Raw genomic sequence first — 19,770 nt, forward strand, 5'->3', positions numbered from 1 at the left:
TTAAGTGAACGCGAAAAAGAACATCGGAGGGCATGGTATCGTTGTGTGGTATGTCGGCTGGGAAGCGATCACTAAATTCGGACTTTACTGCTGCGTCCATTGTCTTCAGTTTGTCCTGGAACTCGAGTTCGGTGATGCGCGTTTTCACAGCCGCTGCTATATCTCCACCCTTTACTGGCTCGCATTCGTTGTCCACTATGGATTTGAGTTCTGGTAGCACGGTCTTCAATTCATTAACGACGTCACGTTTCATCCAAAATAATTGAGGACCGGAAGGTGCAACGCGTACCGACGGAGGAGCTGGGACTATGGGTGGATGGAGAAGGTCGTAGTCAGTATCTTTAACAATGCAAGTACGCATCTCATGATCAATAACAATTCGATTGTGTTGCAAAAAGGGGCCTCCGAGTAAAAGAGGTGTACAAAGTTTTGGCGCAATGACGGCACGTACAGTGCGTGACTTGTAAACATGATCGAGAGAAGAACAAGAAAGTTTGACATATTGCGACAGAACGAGAGGCTGATTGTCTTGAGACATTGCGAGTGATACTGGTAGCGGCTTTGACAGTTGGTGTCGTCTGAGACCAAGTTTGTTGACAAGATCGTCATCAATCAGAACTAAAGATGAGCCGTGGTCAATGAGAGCAGAAACAACAATAGAAGAGGAAATAGCAGGCCCGTCCACATGACAATCCCAACGTAAATGGGGAGTTTGCAACGGGGCCACGCACTCTTCTTCTGAGTCAGATCCATCGCCGAGAACCGCAGAAGGCATCACTACAACGATAGTGTTGTCAACTTCAACCGCAGCAACCAGTTTAGGCTTCTTTGACGCGATGAGGGATGCTGTGATAGGCTTGTACGAAGCGCCATCTGGAAAACCCTTGGGGCACCCGGCTGAAGTGTGTCCAGCGAAGGGTTCGCGGCATTTGAAGCATCCTTCGTTGTCACGAAGCAGTTGGCGTTCATTGTCGGTGAGGGAAGGTAATCGTGTGAAAGGTTTGGAGGAGGTCGTGGTCGAGGTTGCAGTAGTTTGACCCGCCTTAGCATTGAAGCGTGTCCCAGGTGTGAATTTCTTTTCTCCGCTGGAACGTGCGCGCTCGTTGCGTAGGGCGGCGTCTACCACCCCTGGTTGTAGTATTAGACCTAGTAAAATGGGAACTACCAGTTTTGCCATAGACACTTTTGATGGCAATTACCAGCAGCACAACTTGACCTAATCCATGGCATTTGCCTGGCCCTATTTTGCTGGGTGTTTTTGGCTTTCACAGCCGCATTTTTTGGATTTTTGAAACTCAGCTATGTTTTCAGTCACAAATGTGTTTTCCACATTTGTCAGATGTTTTGGTATGTTTTATTCCGCAATTTTGGCCTCCAAAAGCGGAAATTCACAAAACACATCCTGTTTTGGTCACCTCCTCATGTCAGGCCTCCCCACATTATTCCCACACTCCGCATTTTCGCATTTTTAGTCACCTACTGTGGGAATTACCCCACAACACCCAAAACATCATCCCAATATGGTATACCACATAATTATAATTATTCCCACACCCTCCCCACCTCACTGCAGCTTCACCACTACACCACAGTAGGTCCTCCCTTGTATCTAAGTAGTAGTTTGGTATATACATGTATAATATTATCTAATAAACCGCTTTTTTTGTCAATTTGTGTGCCTGCTCATCCTCCAGGGCCTTTTTCAAACAGGGTAGGGTACAGAACATTTTCGCATTTTTGCCCCTTTGATAGGGGGGTGTTCCAGGACATTCAGAACATATTTATTAGCATATATGAGTAGATTCCCATCTTTATTTCACCCCCTGAAGTGTCCTACATCAATAGATATAGCACATATGCAAGAAAACACAGAATATGTTCTCATCTGATTATTTCTAGGTGAACAGCCTTGTAAAAATGATTCCCAGCATCTATTTAACAATAGGAACAATGTATCAGGAGCCCAGGGCCATAGGATAATTCCCTGTTGCATGGTGTGCCCCCCCTCTCCTGGTGGTTTACCCCCTGTGAAATTTTTTCCTGTAGGACCGGACCTCAATTGAGGTAGGGGGTCTATTCCTATGTATATTTGAGGTAAGTCTATCATATAGCTGGCCCAGGACACACATAGGATCCTGCTACAGGAACAAAAACATAGAAAATCGCATTTTTGACACTTTTGATGTTTTCAGTATCTTACTCTTGCATAAATAATACAACCTGTTCATATATCATTATCATAGTATATATACTTGCTTTTTTTGACAAGGATCAGCTCAAAATAGGCCAGAGGTTTGAGTTAGTGTGAATGCTTGTTATTTCTACTGATAAGGATCCCATACTTTCAATACATCGAAATTTAATAATCAGACACCTGGAGTAGATTTCAAATATACTCAGTATCATAGGCCTAAATGTACAGAACAATCCAACAAGAATTGAGTGCTGAGGAAGTGAAATAGATAAGAAATTGAGTGTGGGAAAGTTCAAAGACCCAAAACATCGAAAATGGTCAGTTGAGCAATAGTAGCACTTTAATGCTAGGTCAACTCAGATATACACCACATCCCTTCCACCACCCTTCAACCTCAGGGCAGTATGTAGTATATGTTCCTTTAGTAGTCTACAATGTATCCTACATATTTTTAATGAAATATTTGACCTGTATCATATATAAATGTAACTTTGTGTGAAAAGATGTCAATTGTCACTTTTCACACATATGTGGTTTTACTTGTCATTCAGTCAGTCCTTGAGGGATCTTTCTAAATCTTCAAATCTATCATCAGGAGCATATATAGGACATATCCCAGGTCTTTGATTACTTATCACAGGCTTGATTACTATGTAGGCTTCTTATCAGTAGAAAAAGCCCCTGTACATCATATATCACATTTGCACCCTATGTAGGGCTGATCCTTGGCACAAAACATATTTGTGAATGTACTACTGATCATATATGAGCAGGTCTGGTCATTTGTGCAAGTGTAAGGGACTAAAAATATCAAAAGTGTCAAAAATGCGATTTTCTATGTTTTTGTTCCTGTAGCAGGATCCTATGTGTGTCCTGGGCCAGCTATATGATAGACTTACCTCAAATATACATAGGAATAGACCCCCTACCTCAATTGAGGTCCGGTCCTACAGGAAAAAATTTCACAGGGGGTAAACCACCAGGAGAGGGGGGGCACACCATGCAACAGGGAATTATCCTATGGCCCTGGGCTCCTGATACATTGTTCCTATTGTTAAATAGATGCTGGGAATCATTTTTACAAGGCTGTTCACCTAGAAATAATCAGATGAGAACATATTCTGTGTTTTCTTGCATATGTGCTATATCTATTGATGTAGGACACTTCAGGGGGTGAAATAAAGATGGGAATCTACTCATATATGCTAATAAATATGTTCTGAATGTCCTGGAACACCCCCCTATCAAAGGGGCAAAAATGCGAAAATGTTCTGTACCCTACCCTGTTTGAAAAAGGCCCTGGAGGATGAGCAGGCACACAAATTGACAAAAAAAGCGGTTTATTAGATAATATTATACATGTATATACCAAACTACTACTTAGATACAAGGGAGGACCTACTGTGGTGTAGTGGTGAAGCTGCAGTGAGGTGGGGAGGGTGTGGGAATAATTATAATTATGTGGTATACCATATTGGGATGATGTTTTGGGTGTTGTGGGGTAATTCCCACAGTAGGTGACTAAAAATGCGAAAATGCGGAGTGTGGGAATAATGTGGGGAGGCCTGACATGAGGAGGTGACCAAAACAGGATGTGTTTTGTGAATTTCCGCTTTTGGAGGCCAAAATTGCGGAATAAAACATACCAAAACATCTGACAAATGTGGAAAACACATTTGTGACTGAAAACATAGCTGAGTTTCAAAAATCCAAAAAATGCGGCTGTGAAAGCCAAAACACCCAGCAAAATAGGGCCAGGCAAATGCCATGGATTAGGTCAAGTTGTGCTGCTGGTAATTGCCATCAAAAGTGTCTATGGTAAAAATGGTAGTTGCCATAATATGTAGGTCTAATACTACAACTACGGCTGCGTCTACGGCTTCACGTTGACGCACGAGGTAACGCACTCGCCGTTCATCGAGTAGTCGTACCTTTTCAATCCATTTGCGTAGATCTGTTTCGGTAATGTTTTCTGCGTGGTAGTCCGCAGCGAGTTCGGTATTCATGTGCGATTCTAAGTGATAGCGAATGTTGATCTCCTTCAGATGGGATGTTGTTCCACGTAACAAGGTGTTCTGGCTTTGGATATCCACCGCCCACTCGTTGAAGGGTCTTTGTCCTTGTGTGGAAGCTAACATTTTGCGCCGGACAACATCTGACCATCCTGAAGGAAGCCAATAGTCGCGTACTTCGGTCATATAGTCTGTGAAGGTGAGCTTGTCAATACGCTCGCGATCATTGATATACCAGTCTTGGATGACCGCTTCTTGCATCCCCCAAGCGACTTTCTTGACCATATCCTCATCTTTCACTCCCTTGTGGAGGAAGAACTGAGTACAACCCATTTCCCATGAGCGCAGGGCCTCCGGAGTTAACTCGCCCGACGTAAGAAAGGGAGGTTTACTTGGGGACGACTGTTCTACGCGTGCAAGTTTTGAAGTGGTTGACATATTGGGTGTGCTCGAAACGTGGTGGTCGGTTGAGTCCGAATCAGTGGATATATGCGTGCTGATCCGTGAGTGGGAACGAGAAGATGATATGATCGGGTTGATCGGTTGAATTAAGGTGGGTGCGATGGTGTAAGCATACTGCTTACCCGCATGTGATTAACGCGTCATACACGTGATCCGCGTGATCCGCTGTTGATTGGACACCGCGTTATGATTACATATGTTTGGCTATTAACATGGATCCGTATATATATCCTACTACTGATGTACTGATACCTCACCTCTTACCGTACCTCGAATCCCACACGCTCTTCCACGTTACTGCTTCCTGACTGCCCGCCAGTGTTCTCTGTCTACTGTGACAGGGTTCCACTTTGGTCACTACCCAGCGATCTTATGTTTTGTAGAAAGGGGGGGGGGGGGACGGTTGCAGTCAATTGGTATGACAATAGTCGATACCTAATGGTGGTTCTGATACAGATAAGATTCGGCGGTTTAACGGTTTGTTATCATTCAACGCTCAGCTGAACGTTAAAAAAAAGTGGAACCCTGTCACAGTAGACAGAGAACACTGGCGGGCAGTCAGGAAGCAGTAATGTGGAAGAGCGTGTGGGATTCGAGGTACGGTAAGAGGTGAGGTATCAGTACATCAGTAGTAGGATATATACGGATCCATGTTAATAGCCAAACATATGTAATCATAACGCGGTGTCCAATCAACAGCGGATCACGCGGATCACGTGTATGACGCGTTACTCACATGCGGGTAAGCAGTATGCTTACAGTTTATCCGATATTCATGCAGGATGATGATATTCGATATGTACGATAGCATATACATGACGTCCCACAACGACTATGGTCAATGATTATGTCAGGGGGAGATACAGTTCAAACGTAACACAATCATCATTTTCCATTCAAATTCGATGCAAAGCTCCAAGTCATGATGAGATATAATAGCTACTGCCAACGTGCTTCTAACATTGCCAGCTACCTGGCGATGTAACAAAGAGCATGTATCTCGTAATACCCTCACCATGGTGCGAGCTAATGGAAGCATGCTCTATACTGGATGTCAACAGCTATAGTGTGGACGAAGACAATCAAGATACATCCCCGATATCAGCTTGAGACAGCCATATCGACTCGGACGATCCACGTGTCACTTTGTTTATCACGACTGGGTCAAAAGCATGAAAATATAAGTATACCCCCTGGCTTGTATTGATATTAAAATTCGCGGCAGCACTTGGTTGCGCCACACTTCCAGCGGGGCTAGCGCATGGGAAGTACCGAGGAGCTGTTGTGGTCTGTTGTCCAAAGGCTTCCAGGAATTCCCTTATTCGGAAGCTTCCTTTGTACTTCGTAAGCTTGGCAAGCAGACTCAGACCCATCGAAAGAAGATAGTCAGTCGAGATACCGGTCTTCGGAGTCATTCGATGATCTAGATTCAATATGCTGTAGTTTGCAGTCGAAACAGTCGAGATTCGGGCGGTCCGCATTCTAAACCGTATTTGATGTCTGAAATTGCAAAATTGAACATGGCACCTAAAGTCCTAGACCCTGCCGACGTCGGGTACGGTAAGTCCTCCGACCACCAACGCACTAATCCTTTCCTCCATACCATAGCTCAAGCGCACCGACTGCTCAGCACTCCAATATGTCGAATGCATTGGTGTCATCGAGACAGCCTGCGCTTTGCAGACCACATCATTAAGAGGGAGAAATCACTGTTATGTTGGCTCATGCGCGTCGATGAATGATTGCTCACAATAATTACAATAGCCACCCTCGTAGACGAATTGAAGGACTAGTGCGATGCGGATCGACGACGAACGAGATAAAATCCACAGCATCCAATCAGATATGGTTCTGCTGATTCGGAAGCAGAACTTTGCCCCTGAGCAGTTTGTGGCGGTCGTCCCACTGCAGCTTGTCCTTCCTGCGTTGAGGTATCGGCATTGTTGCCGCTCGTGCGTTGCATAGCTGCAGCTGCTTCTGCATCAGTCTCAGGGACAATGCCATATCTCTGAAAAATTATTTGTATCACCGAGGGGAGATCACTGGTTATGACCAGGGACTTACATCTTCATCACGGCAAGGTGCAACATCGACGGGACGCCTGGATATTCTCACGGGAAATGAGCTGGAATTCAATTGCCGGGGCTGAAGCTGAATTGACTGTCGTGGCACATTTGCAGGTCGAGTGCTAGAGCGCAGGAAGCCGAACAAATTGCGCGGACCAGGGGGAGATGATGTTTCTGCTGAGTGACAAGTCGTGCGGTTTGTGTCATCGCCGAAGAAGTCATTGCCCTGAAGAGGTATCAGGATAGCAATAGCTCAGGGATAATGGCACTGGATTCACATATCTTGCCAAGCCTCTATTGTTGCGTTGGTGTCTAGGCGCGAGAGAAATCTGATGAGATAAATGAGCGGAGGACTAGGTTATTAGGAATTAAGTAGCTCACGTCTCTAGGTGCTACAAGTCCCTTCAGTTGGAAGAAGTGAGATGAGGTATGAAAGAGAAGAAAGATGACTCGCCTTCAACTTTGCGTTAGGCTCCGAATCGCCCTGACACAGAAACGAGACCACTTAGAAAAGAGCGTGAGGAAAGAAATGTACACACGCACGTCAACCCCATGAGCATGCTTGAGTACTGCTTCCAGACTCCATACATAGATGTTTGCATTGAGTCCAACGATAGCACTGGCAAAGTATTGTCCATCAGAGGACATGGCAATGCTCCATACATAATCGTCGTGCCAGAGTGGGTCTCCAAGTTGCTTATTTGTTTTGAGGTCCCAGATGCGAACCGAGTAGTCCATTGACGCGCTGACAAGATGGCATCCATCGGGAGACAGACAAATCGATCTAACAACCTGGCTATGACCCTGAAAAACGACCAGTTCTTTCCCGTCAATTGATTGCCATTTTCGGATGGTGTGATCAAATGAGGCAGAGAAGATGTATGCGCCATCCTTGGACCAACATAACGATGACACCCAGCCCCAATGTCCCTTTATCTCGATCAGCAGCTTGCCGACCTTTGACCCACCTGTGACTCCCACACAGGTATTCTAATAAGAGGTGATAGATCCGGGCTTCCGCGCCTCTAAGCCGAGGGGGTTATAGTAAAACCAGGCTATGTTCAATACTGGTGCAATATCTCTACCTGGGACTTGTAAGAATTGCCCTGTAGTTAAGCGCGTGACAGCTCGGGAACACCCGCCGTATCTATTAATAATGCTACCGCCCATCGGCAACAATAAGCGTGCATACGAGCTCGCTGTGCCCGACGACGAGCAGCCCGTTCTCACTCATTTCTCAACTGTTTGACAGCGCGTTTTTTGCGATGGGTTTCTTATACGTATTAGAGGCGAAATAGATCATTTGCGCATCAATTATTCATTGTGACAGGTTCAGGAAAGGTCTGAAAACTATAACATTGAGCCAACACTAAGACACTTGCTATATACTTGCTAATCCTCTTCATCACTGTCACTAGACGGGCTCTCATCACTGTCCTCGATGATTTCACGGCTCTTAGGCTGCCTTTGCGATGCCCGTGTCTGCTCCCTGGACTTTTTGGATGGACGTCTATTTTCTTTGTTCCCTCCGGCGGCATTCTTGCGTTTGCGTGATGTGCCTGCGTCCGAACGTTTCTTGCGAGGTTTTCCGATGACTTCACCTGCTATTTCCCGACGCTCCACATCCGCCTTGTACTTTCGAGCTCAGACCGTGACATGGTCCTCCATGCACAGGCGCCTGCTTTTAGTGCATCGCGGAGTGCTCGCATGTCGGAGACGGTGTGGATATTCCAAGGGGATGTAAATGGGATGGTCGTAGGCCAGCCTTCCAAGATGACGCTGTAGGACAACACTATGGCCTTCGTATAGTTGGGGTAGTTCATGATGATGTTCGTCTTGTTTGTCACCCGTCCTGTTGCTACGAGTGAGGCGCAGAAGAGCAACAATGGGTAAGGTACATACGTAGACCAGCGAGAACGAGTCTTGCAGCTTGCTTTTGCATGTTCTCAAGACTGTCGCGTTCCACGATATCTTGTGAATCAAAAATCAGTATAGTAAGATGTAGAGCGCTGTTTTCGGTACTCACTTTTGCCTTGACTGCACGCCCACTGCTCAAATTTACGTGCAACATCATCAAGCACGAGATTCAGGGCGTCTTCCCAGAAATCTGAAGCATTGTCCGTTGCATACCAAGTGGCCGGTGTCTGGTCGTTAACGTGCCCACCTGCGATGACGAATGTTGCGTATGTCCCACAGCGGTCGCGCAATCCATCGAGCTGAGAACCATGAGTAAGCGTAAAAATGACACAATTCAAACACCTACCTCCTCTTTGATTTTTTCCGTGGTAGCTACCACATCACGTGCGGCCGCTATGTTGTTTGCACGTGAGCCACTCGTTTTGAGGTTCCTATATTCTACAAGGTCAGTTATGTAGGTATTTTTCTCATCCCGCGTCAGCATATGTGGGTGCAGCGTGGGGTCGTCTTCAACAAGTTTGCGAACTTCCTTGAGGGTGTACTTGCTTCCAGTTGGTAGATCTATTAGATAAGAAATAGTGAGAAGGCAGAAAACTTGGAATGAATGTAGTGACGGACCTGCGTTGACTTCTTTCGCCTTGGCGTGAACAAGCGCATTCATGAGTTGAGGTGCTCGCGTTTTCTTGTAATGTGTGTGAAAGTTCACCAAGTTCTTGACGTGGTCCTGGGTTACATTGTGCAACCTCGCGATCTCTCCGATCTTCTTTGATTGCTCTGTGACAAACTCAGCAATGCCATCATGGAGGGCTTTCTGACTTTGCTTGCGTTGTGCTGCCTTGAGAGCACGTGATGCCTTCTCTGCGTCTGTCAGTGGGGCACCCTTGGCTCGTGTGGGAATGACTGGCCGGCCAGGATTGCGTGCCGACCAGCACGAGTTGTCGCCTTTGTCATGGAGGTGAGCCTCCATTGAGCTGTTGTTGGCTGAGTCGTTGGATGAAGCATTGGGCGAGTTGTCGTTGCCAGTGGGCACAACTGAAGGGGAACACGGAGAGTGCGACTCGCCATCCGGGGAAGATGCGGGCAAACAATGAACATGCGCACCACCTTGATGAGATCCCGTGGCGGTATGATCTAGTGAGTCATTGGCCAAGCCGTTGTTGCTGGTGGGCACAGCTGATGGGGAACATGGAGAGTGCGACTCGCCATCCAGAGACGATGCAGGCAAAGACAGAACGTGCGCGCCACCAACAGAAGGTTGATGGGATTCTGTGGCGGTAAGATCTAGCGAGTCGGATGATGGAATTGGGGTGTGTGAGTGTTGTTGATATGGATCCGGATACATGGCCCAACTTGAAGAGGTATCACTCCAGTCGTTCAAGCGCAAGGAGTGGTTGAACGGAAATGATTCAGACTCGACACTATCTGTGAGATGGTTAGCAGAGTGAACATCCCAAGGGTAAATGTTTCCGCTATTGAGTCCAGGGGGAAAGGGCATCATATTTGCCATGTGGAAAGGCGGGAGCATGGTATCGTACATCGACGGCTGAATGTCTTTAAAAAATGAGCAATGTGAGGGTGAAACCATCAAAAAATTTCCTACCTGAAGATGCAACGAGCGCATTCGGATCCATAGTGTCACTGTTGCAGGGTTCCCGGGCATACATCGTGTATCTTGCTTGCGGTACTAGCTTGTTGTCAGTCAACCTGCGCGTGTCACGCTGATCAACAAACGACGTGTTTCGCGCGTCCTAGGCTATATTTCACCAATTAATTTTCAAATATTTTGTGAAGGAGACTTACCATTTTTTGGCAGATGTCATCTGCTACAAGATCACGTGCTACCGTACAGTGATAAACCGTGGGGGGCAATGACAAGGCAAAGTCGAAATGTAGGGCCGACGCCGACAATGCAAAGTCAAAACGTATTGCCAACACTGACAATGCAAAGTCAAAACGGCAATATAAGAACCTGGAGAACCAAGAGTTGGACAAGCAGGGATCTTCAAAATAAATGTGAAGGTGAGTACTTACTTGATATCCGCTCTAAGATCACGTGCTACTGTACAGTGATAACACATGGCCGACACCGACAATGCAAAGTCAAAATGTATGGTTGACACCGACAATGCACAGTCAAAATGTGTGGCCGACACCGACAATGCAAAGTCCGAACCGCAATCTAAGAGCCTGGAGAAGCAAGAGTTGGTGAAGCAGGGACCTTCAAAATGAAAGTGAAGGTGCTTACCTAAGTTTACCAGTCCACCGCGGTGGAATATTCTTCAAGCCGGGTGTGCTTTCTTGCAGACTTGTAGGGATTTTTGCGGCAGAGAAGTGGTTGTGGTGGCCAAACAACATTGGTGAGCACAACGTTGACACAACGAGGCAGTGAGACGACGTACAATACCTTCCTAAATGGGAAAAGGCACCTTTGCTTCTGCACTGATCAAAAATTAAAGTCTGGACTCACTGAGCACGTGCTCAACTTCGATGATCGGAACTTTCCGAGACGACGCTGTCCCTCAGCACGTGCTCGTTGAACTTTGATGATCGGAAATTTCTGAGACACATTTTCCTTGACAAGTGTTGAGGACGCTATCTCAAATACTCAACTCCCCACCTTGCGCCCTTTTCTGATTAATCAACACACGGAGGCATCTGAAGGACAAGTAGTAGGTACTATTGACTTTCACAGTGTTTGTTCAACTAACAAATTTCTGACCAGCGATCCCAGTGGGGATGGATAAAAGGTTGCAACAACAGGCAGCCACAAAACGGTGGATGTCCAATCCATCGTAAGCATTGTTTTTTCTCTTAGAGGAACCATTTTTCTCACCATCATGCCTTTCACAGTGTTCGTTCAACTCAGAATGAGAAAGCGCGGATCCGCATGGCAAAGTAAGTTGTTTCTTGTGCGGAATTTCTCACTTCTGACAATTTCCAACAGAATTCGTGCTGGGTATGTTGGTTTGATTGCGAACAATTACAAGAGCTGACTATTGTTCCAGCAGGAAGGCTACCGGCGGCGATACACTGCCATCTAGTGACGAACGACACGATGCTTCATCAGACGACGATGCCACATATCTCCCGCGCACTGGTAAGATCAAACTTCAGAACATTCAAGACCTTCAAGTATCGATCTGCGAGTGGCAATACGATTGGGGACCTGCAAATATCTGGGAAAAGACATTCAACGAGAAACTTCGGCTGGCACAAGATCGAGGAAACTGCGCAGTCAGCCGCTTCTTTGACCAATGCGAGCAACACACGTCGGATGGACGAGCTTTACTGGCTGACTTGAAGCGCGTCGCCTACGCTCCATGCAGCAATGGTAAACAGGCCAGGGATAGGTGTATTCACATATATAATCTTGTGTTTGACGTCTTGTCAGAAGTCAAATTTTTTGAAGTCAAACTTGATGAGTATGCGCCTGCTGTTCCATTATCTAGACTATCTTCTACACGGTACTATGAGCATGCATGATTTACGATACATCCTTTGCGTAATATAAATTTTGTCTTTGTGCACAATTTTTGGGTGTGACAAGAGCTCTCTTGAGAGTCTGCACTCGCATAGCGCCATTCAGTGCACAATGTACGACTTGCATCACACCATTCAGTGCGCAAATTATGGGCATGGTGAGATCAATTGACAATTGAGAGTCTGCCCTACTATAGCGAACATAGCGAACGGCATGGTGAACGTGTTCGCTATCGCAACATAACACCCTCGGATTCAACTACGGGATATGATTACAATCTGAAAGTACCGCAGGATCATTATAATAGTTGTTTACACTACTTCCAACCATGACCGAGGCAATAAAATGAATTGTGTAGTGAACTTGCTGCATGTTCATGTTACACGGCTTAGTTTGCTCGAGTTACGCTCAGTTCCAACTTGGGAGATGTGTTCGAGTAATGCATACAAAACGTGCACTATGTAGCTTCGAATTCTCAACACAATTACTGTACTTCCATAAATCTTATTTCACTAGAACTGAACTCATATGCGCTTTGAATAGAAATGCAGAAGCCCCCCTTGAGGATACATATTGATCATGCTAGATATACATTGTGTCATAGTCTACTACAGTACTCATGCGCTAGCCAGTCAATCCATCAGGGCACATCGGGCGTGCAACAATACATATCCTGTAAGAGTCTCTGTGGTCAGTCTGAGGATGGGTACAGCAAATTCAATATACAAACCGTTAACGCTTGCGCAGTTCTTGGGATGGATCATCGAAATAAGACCAGAGCTCATCAGAGTCTGAGGATGATGCGGTAAGTGTCGGACTAGATGTCGGATTGGGAACAGTAGGTGTGGATGCAGCTACAATGGTTTTGGAAGGGCTAGAATGAAAGAAAGGTCCTCCGACTGTAGGTACTGCACGCACAAGGCCTTGGTAGTAGTGCATCGTGTACAGGGCCAGTGCGTCAGACCAGTGGTCATAACGTGCATGAGCAGCACCTCTGATGCCATCAACGCGCACCTTCGCATCAAGCCTTAGTTTTTAAACAGTGAACAAACGTAAAAATTGAGCCGTAGAATACATACCAGTGAAAGAATATGCCGACCTCTTGGCCTATGGTAACTACATAGTATCCTTTTATTTTAACGCCACTCGGAGGATGAAGCTCGTCTGGATGTGGGATGGATGAGTCATATGGCACCGTCGTTATCGGAAGGGTAGAGTCGGCATGCAAAGGCGGCCGACCGTGACACTGTGTTGGAGGGGATATGAATTGTGAACTGCGAGAGGGTTGGATCGAATCAGTGGGAGTTAGAATGGGGGAAGGAGTCGTGGATAGAGGAGGAGGCTGGTCCTTGATTTTGAGAGTGACGGACTCCTCAACGGTCTTCTTCGTATAGGTCACAGAGTCGAAACTACCATCTGATTTCATTGATAAGCATCAAGACAAACGAATCTTGGAGCTCACCTGAAATTTGCATCGCGCGCATAAAGTCCTCTAACCCCCCACTTTTCCTTGTCCTCGACGATCGGGAAGAGCTCATGTTAACGCTAACAGAAAACAAGCTTGGGAGGAAGGTCAGGTAAGATCCTTAATGTCACGTGCGCACACAGACTCACCTGCACGACACGCCTGGAGACTGTTTATTGAGAGAATTCCCAGGCATGGCTATGTCAAAAAGTCGCAATCGAACGGGACTGTCTAGTCGAAAGGTTCGTCAGCTAGGCTCTAAGCGTGATCAGAGTGGTCACCGTGTGGCCACTAACGCAGTGTATGGGCCTAGGGCTCTGTCACAGCGAGCAACAAGCTCGCAGGTCCGCAGAAAAGAACGTCTACAAGGTGCGTATCAATGTCTCAATAGAATCATCATTGACTTACCTCATATTATTAGCGATGACCACAGAACAACACCAGGCCTTGGAAGCCTTGGCCGAGTGGCCAGATGACACAGATGATGTCATGTACGACGCAGGGCAAGACATGTCACCCGACGTCGACGGGATCCTGCGAGGAGAGCGGCGAGTGGACATAGGAATCATCGAGGATCTTGCTCACGAAATCATGGGAGATTTCTGGCAACCGTAAGTCTATTTAAGTTTTTGTCAACTTCGCTTACCTTTGTCGGGGCAGCAGCATTACATCAAAAGGCAACACACGGCGAATCGACCACCGCACACGGCGTGATCGAATACAGCGACGGGTGGATGCATTCAATATGCAGCTACCAGCTATCACAAACGCCTTTCTGGCGTGGAGTCTGGACCATGCGCTAAGTGGGAAGAGGAGCTTTTTTGATCAAAGGTGCGTGCCAGAAGTGGAGGCTAACTCAGGTTTCTGGACAGGTAAAGTCATTGACGTATTCCGTGAGTCGTGTCTTCTTACACTGTGAGAATCTCCACTGACGTCATTTGAATAGTCGCTGAGAACACAACTCTCACAATCAGGACGACGGACACATTTATTGCATCTGCCCTTGTCCGGCATGGTGTCATCCCGTGTTCGCCCATTTCGCCTTCTGTCGCTGTCACTGTTGATGCACTCGAGCTATACCGTGTTGCTCATCTTCGGAACCCTCACTTTTCGATGCAGGCGTTCAGCAAAACGATTTGTGATTTACATGGGGTACGTCGTTCAAACTCTCTCAGATCTCACTAATACTTATTGTTGAATTCATTTGAAGGTCGAGTATCACCGCTACCTTTCACGCCAGCTCACGATCGCATTTGACCTCTACATGCTAATACGCCGTTCTGTAGACACCTTAGTGGCTGAAGCCCTCAATCGTAATTCTCCGGATTGGCGCCTCAAACACGCCTGTCCCTCATGTACCTATACTCTCAAGGATGAGGCACCCCTCACGTTCACTCTGCTATTTGCTATGGACGGCAACGATTCTCTGAAGCGCATCCTTCGGCGCACACTCGGTATAGACGACAATGACATTGGAGAGTCATCTGAACTGCTCACTACACAGCACGTCCAAGGAGATCGCTATCTCTCGCGCGAGTACGTCAATCAGTGGAAGAAAGCAGGCGTTGGTGACTCAGAGGTACGTCTATCAGTTGGCCTCAACAACATTTTTTTTTACTCATTTCCAGGCAACGCTCGATGCAGACTCGCCAGAAAACCCTTGCGCAGCCAGGTGGAACAACATGGACGACGAGAAGACAAAGAGGGCGTGGGGGGTATATGACGAGACAGGAATCTTCACAGCAGTGTGCCGCCACGGCTTCAGCCTCTTACTTGCTGATATGGTGCAGAGTGGGGAGTTGTGAGTCCAAAATTCAGACTGGTACGCTTGTGTGAGTCGCTAACATTCACACTTCTACGACGCAGGGCCAAATATCCCCTCGCTGTTGTCGCGAAGCTAATAGACACCTTTGGTGATGGTCTTGGCGGCGGATACGACATAGGGTGTCAGTTCAGGACAACCCTCGATAACAGCCCTTTAGGTCCCCGCGCACGTTCCTTCCATTATACGTCTCTTGTGGGAGCATTCCATGGGCATGCTCATCGCCGACTTTGCCAGCTCGATCACCTCGCAAGATACGTTCCAGGTCTGGGGCTCGAGGACTTAGAGACGTGCGAACGCACGTTCTCGAAGTCTAATGCTTTAGCACCTACGACACGTTATACAAGCATCTTTCACCGCCAACAAGCTATTGCAAGCTACTTTGAATACAACAATGACTACAAGGTATACGCAAATTTATGTATGTTCTAACTCCTCGCGTCTCTACATTTTCTGACTTAGATTTTTCAGCCGATTTTTTGTACAACAACTACAAACAGGCCCTCAACATCATCAGTGACAGTCACGTCACACTCGCAAAGCTAATGCACGATCTCAACATAACGCACGAGTCCGTCTTCGAGGACTGGCTGACTGAAGAGAAGACTTACCTACAGGGTCTTCGTACTGAGCCCGAGGATGAAACGCTGCAGATGGAGTACTGGCAGAAACTAATTAATCTTAGTGCGAGCAAGTGAGTATTTCGTCTCTCCATGTGAGCTATCTAATTTCTATCGTGTACAGGGATGAGCTTGATGCCTCGAGTTCGGTATGGGCTGTGGCTACACCCGCTACTGCACTCGGCCTCGCATCCGACGAGAGTGCTACAAGGCGGGTTGAAACAGCTCGACGACACGCCCTAGAGAACTACGAGAAGGACCTACGATTTGTGCAAGAGCTCGAACGCAAACTCGGTGTCACATGCCGCTGGACACCAGAGGATCCAGACTGGCAAAGTGCGGGGCGTCTAGTTGCCAACCGCAAGTACCAGCGCGCACTCGACACATTGGAAGGTCTAGTCGTCGCGCGCATATTCGAGCTGACGAAGATGAACAGGTCTGGGACTGGTAAGCGTTTCTGCCCATGTGTTTTACCGGGCTGACAATGTTTCATCTATAGGATATAAAATGCGAAAGCACATTGCGAAGGCCCTGCAAGCACGTTCTGCGGCCATCAGGACAGCACTCGATCGCTACAATACAGCGGCACGTTCATTGTCCCCCCCACGCCAAACTCTCAAATGGGAGGAGGTTGTCGAGTACGCCTTTCTCGCCGACTTCGATCTCCTCCGCGACTCGCGTGATGATGTTTCACAACGTCCCTGGGCATCGCCATCCGCACGTCAAGCAACCGACCTTTATTTCAAGACTTGCCATGCAAGAGAAGAAATCACGCGGCTAAACGTTGAAGTGCGCCGCCTGGCCACATACTTGCGTGACGAGGAGCATTACCTCTGCGAGTGCCAACGACAGGCAGAGGTCCTCCAGCCAGTACTCGCCCACCAAATCAAACTTCGGCGCCAAGTTCGCAGCCGGTTCAACTCACGTCACCTCCAGCGTCTACAGGATATTGCCAATCTGCCAGGATTTTCCGGTACTCTTGCCCCTGGAGTTTGTACCTCCAACGGCGCTGGAGACAGCTCAAGTACACCGAACATTACTATCCCCGCCCAACTGACCCATGCTCTCTCTAGCAGTGGTACCTCCACTAACAACCCATCTACTCACTCCATCAGTGCACCGGAGGCTGAAGAAGATTTTGAAGAGGAGGAGGACGACGTCAGCAATATGGAGGAGGCTTCTGAAGTGTTTGACGAGGTGCTGCGCATTGCTACAGACTCTTAGTTACTGTAGAGCAAGGTCGTGACAGAATGTATTACAGCATGTGTATATAGGACAAATTGACCATCTAAGCTATCTTGTAGCACTCTAATATGTATAAGAAACCCATCGCAAAAAACGCGCTGTCAAACGGTTGAGAAATGAGTGAGAACGGGCTGCTCGTCGTCGAGCACAGCGAGCTCGTATGCACGCTTATTGTTGCCGACAGGCGGTAGCATTATTAATAGATACGGCGGGTGTTCCCGAGCTGTCACGCGCTTAACTATGGAGTAATTCTCACAAGTCCCAGGTAGAGATATTGCACCAGTATTGAACCTAGCCTGGTTTCACTATAACCCCCTCGGCTTAGAGGCGCGGAAGCCCGGATCTATCACCTCTTATTAGAATACCTGTGTGGGAGTCACAGGTGCTTTGACCACACGCGGATTGGCTCATCACCGCCGCTCGCGAATTTGTCGCCTTGTGGAGAGTATTTGACCGTCCGCACAAGTTTATAATTGATATTATCGCCTCTATATCTCTCAGGCTTTATCGGTTGTGCAATTTGCCTGCCAGTGGCCGGGTTCCATCGTCGTATTGTGCCATCCCAAAATCCACCTGCAACTTCCGCCCCATTCGGAGACCAATCAATTGCAAGGCACTCCCGGGCCGCACCCAGTGCGTCATTATTCCCCTCCCACGGGTTACCGACCACGCTCCCCTCCTTTATATTCCACAGCCGTACTCTGCCATCTGAGCTTCCACACACGACCATTGTTTCATCCACAGACGCGGCCATTGCGGTTACTTCGATTCCGTCACCATCCCAAGGCTTTCCTACTGGCTTTCCAGCTCTTGTCCACTGGCGAATTGAACAATCACCTGAGGTACTCATTATATTGCCGCTGGTGCCCAAGCAGGCAAGGCAGTTGTTGTGAAAACGGTTGCCAGATTTGATGGTGCACTCTGGCATCACACTCCCTGCTGTACGTTCTGGTGTTGGCTTCTTCCACGACGTGGTCTGAGTATTGTGGTTGACGAAGTAGGACCGACCGTGCGGTGCAATGTGCCATTCGCATCCACGAAAGAGCTGCCCGGGGAAATCTATGCTCTATCCTGAGTTTCTCCCTCTCATCGCACTTTCTTCGCTCACCTAGTCGCACTCCTGGTAATGGTCTGTCCGATGCATCCATGAAGTGTGCTTCATCGCGATAAAGCTCAGAGCCGGGCACCAACTCTATCCACATAGGAGGGAGCGCCTCATTCCCTCCTGCTCGATGTTGAGTCGATCAATTGGTTTCACAATGTGCTCGCTTACCTTTCCAAAGTGCATCCTGGCGGTGCTGTGCACCATACGCTGGCGGATTCTCAGAGCGCTTCAGGGGAGCAATAGGTGCTGATGGGTCTGACAACAGTCCTTGGTCCGTCTCTCTCCGTTTCGCTGGCGTGCTTGACTCGGCCGTTGTGTTCAGCATGACGACGATTGGGGACGTTAGTGATAGTGAGGTAATGGACAGAGCTTTGTTGCTTAGGTGATAACCTGTGCAGTGAGATATCTATAAAGTAAGGCGCGATGGGTGGGAGCCGTCCTCGCCAGCTCGCGTGGTTTTCGCCTATTTCGCCAAAGGCCACATGGGAGCGCGTAGGTACGCTTAGCTCGCTTAACCTCGATTTGGAAACTCACGTGGTTTTCTCGCGTGGTTTTTTCAAGCGCCGACTCAGTTCCACTTCTTCGTTCATATATGGGCAGCCCTGTGTTTTGCACAATTTATGTAGCTGTGTATATACATGATAATTATTGAAAATTCAAATGTGAAGGTAGTGATGGAGAATCAAATTTTCTGGGGTCAGAAGGAACACTGATAAGAATGGCCAAACATGGAAGTTGGTTTTATATACATGATAGGAAATATTTATTGAAAATGAAATAAATGAGAATGACACAAGATGAGAATGGGAGGAAGGAGATGGGAGAACAGGAGAGTGAGAGTAATGGGAGAACAGGCAGAGCAAGAATGGGAGAGAACAAAGAGAGAAGGGGAGAGTGAGAGGAATGGAGAATGTAGAGCAAGAGACAACAAAGGAACAGGAGGACTGGAGAACTGGAGAACTGGAGAACTGGAGAACTGGAGAACAGGAGAGAACGGAGAACAGGAGAGAGAACAGGAGAAGGGAGAAAGACAACTGGAAAACTTGGAGAATGGAAAAAGAAACAATGGAACAATGGAGAAAATGGGAGGAGAACAAGAGGAACTGCAAAACTGCCAAAATGGGGAAACAAGTGTACTTGTCCCGAGGAGCAATCGACGTGAGTGAGAAAAGCTCCGAGACCAAAATATGGTATAAGGCATTTTTATACCTTTTTGAGAAGGGGGATGACGGGAGAAGGGACAGGAGAGAAGGGAGAAGGAGAAGGGAGACGGGAGACGGGAGCGAGACGGGAGACGGGAGACGGGAGAAGGGAGTAGGGAGAAGAGGAGACGGCGAGGAGACGGGAGACGGGGAGACGGGAGAAGGGGAGACGGGAGACG

The 19,770-nt window shown here is 47.5% G+C and overlaps 5 protein-coding genes across 5 annotated transcripts; 2 read left to right on the forward strand and 3 right to left on the reverse strand.

The window, feature by feature from the left end:
- Window positions 1-8,338: 8,338 nt before the first annotated feature.
- DEU56DRAFT_749382 (uncharacterized protein) lies at window positions 8,339-8,557 on the reverse strand (the record flags this gene model as incomplete). Its single annotated transcript, XM_041349436.1, has 1 exon — window positions 8,339-8,557. The coding sequence occupies one exon, from the start codon at window positions 8,555-8,557 to the stop codon at window positions 8,339-8,341; it is 219 nt and encodes a 72-aa protein (XP_041201148.1).
- A 71-nt stretch (window positions 8,558-8,628) lies between these two features.
- DEU56DRAFT_701315 (uncharacterized protein) lies at window positions 8,629-9,516 on the reverse strand (the record flags this gene model as incomplete). Its single annotated transcript, XM_041347313.1, has 4 exons — window positions 8,629-8,705; window positions 8,761-8,950; window positions 8,998-9,212; window positions 9,270-9,516. Coding segments are annotated over 4 exons (729 nt in total), but the record flags the coding sequence as incomplete, so codon positions are not given.
- Window positions 9,517-11,488: 1,972 nt separating this feature from the next.
- Window positions 11,489-12,134, forward strand: DEU56DRAFT_919876 (uncharacterized protein; the record flags this gene model as incomplete). Its single annotated transcript, XM_041358341.1, has 3 exons — window positions 11,489-11,546; window positions 11,596-11,611; window positions 11,660-12,134. 3 exons carry the CDS (start codon window positions 11,489-11,491, stop codon window positions 12,132-12,134), a joined length of 549 nt encoding a protein of 182 aa, XP_041201150.1.
- A 730-nt stretch (window positions 12,135-12,864) lies between these two features.
- On the reverse strand, window positions 12,865-13,558 carry DEU56DRAFT_919877 (uncharacterized protein; the record flags this gene model as incomplete). The annotated part of the gene is made up of 2 exons (XM_041358342.1): window positions 12,865-13,159; window positions 13,212-13,558. The coding sequence occupies 2 exons, from the start codon at window positions 13,556-13,558 to the stop codon at window positions 12,865-12,867; spliced, it is 642 nt and encodes a 213-aa protein (XP_041201151.1).
- A 233-nt stretch (window positions 13,559-13,791) lies between these two features.
- Window positions 13,792-17,263, forward strand: DEU56DRAFT_919878 (uncharacterized protein; the record flags this gene model as incomplete). Its single annotated transcript, XM_041358343.1, has 10 exons — window positions 13,792-13,966; window positions 14,019-14,208; window positions 14,258-14,490; window positions 14,544-14,749; window positions 14,808-15,176; window positions 15,226-15,398; window positions 15,464-15,840; window positions 15,891-16,113; window positions 16,164-16,486; window positions 16,539-17,263. 10 exons carry the CDS (start codon window positions 13,792-13,794, stop codon window positions 17,261-17,263), a joined length of 2,994 nt encoding a protein of 997 aa, XP_041201152.1.
- Between the last annotated feature and the right edge of the window lie 2,507 nt (window positions 17,264-19,770).

This window comes from Suillus clintonianus (assembly GCF_016758775.1).
Source record: "Suillus clintonianus strain FC179 chromosome Unknown DEU56scaffold_186, whole genome shotgun sequence".
Classification (NCBI taxonomy): Eukaryota; Fungi; Basidiomycota; class Agaricomycetes; order Boletales; family Suillaceae; genus Suillus; species Suillus clintonianus.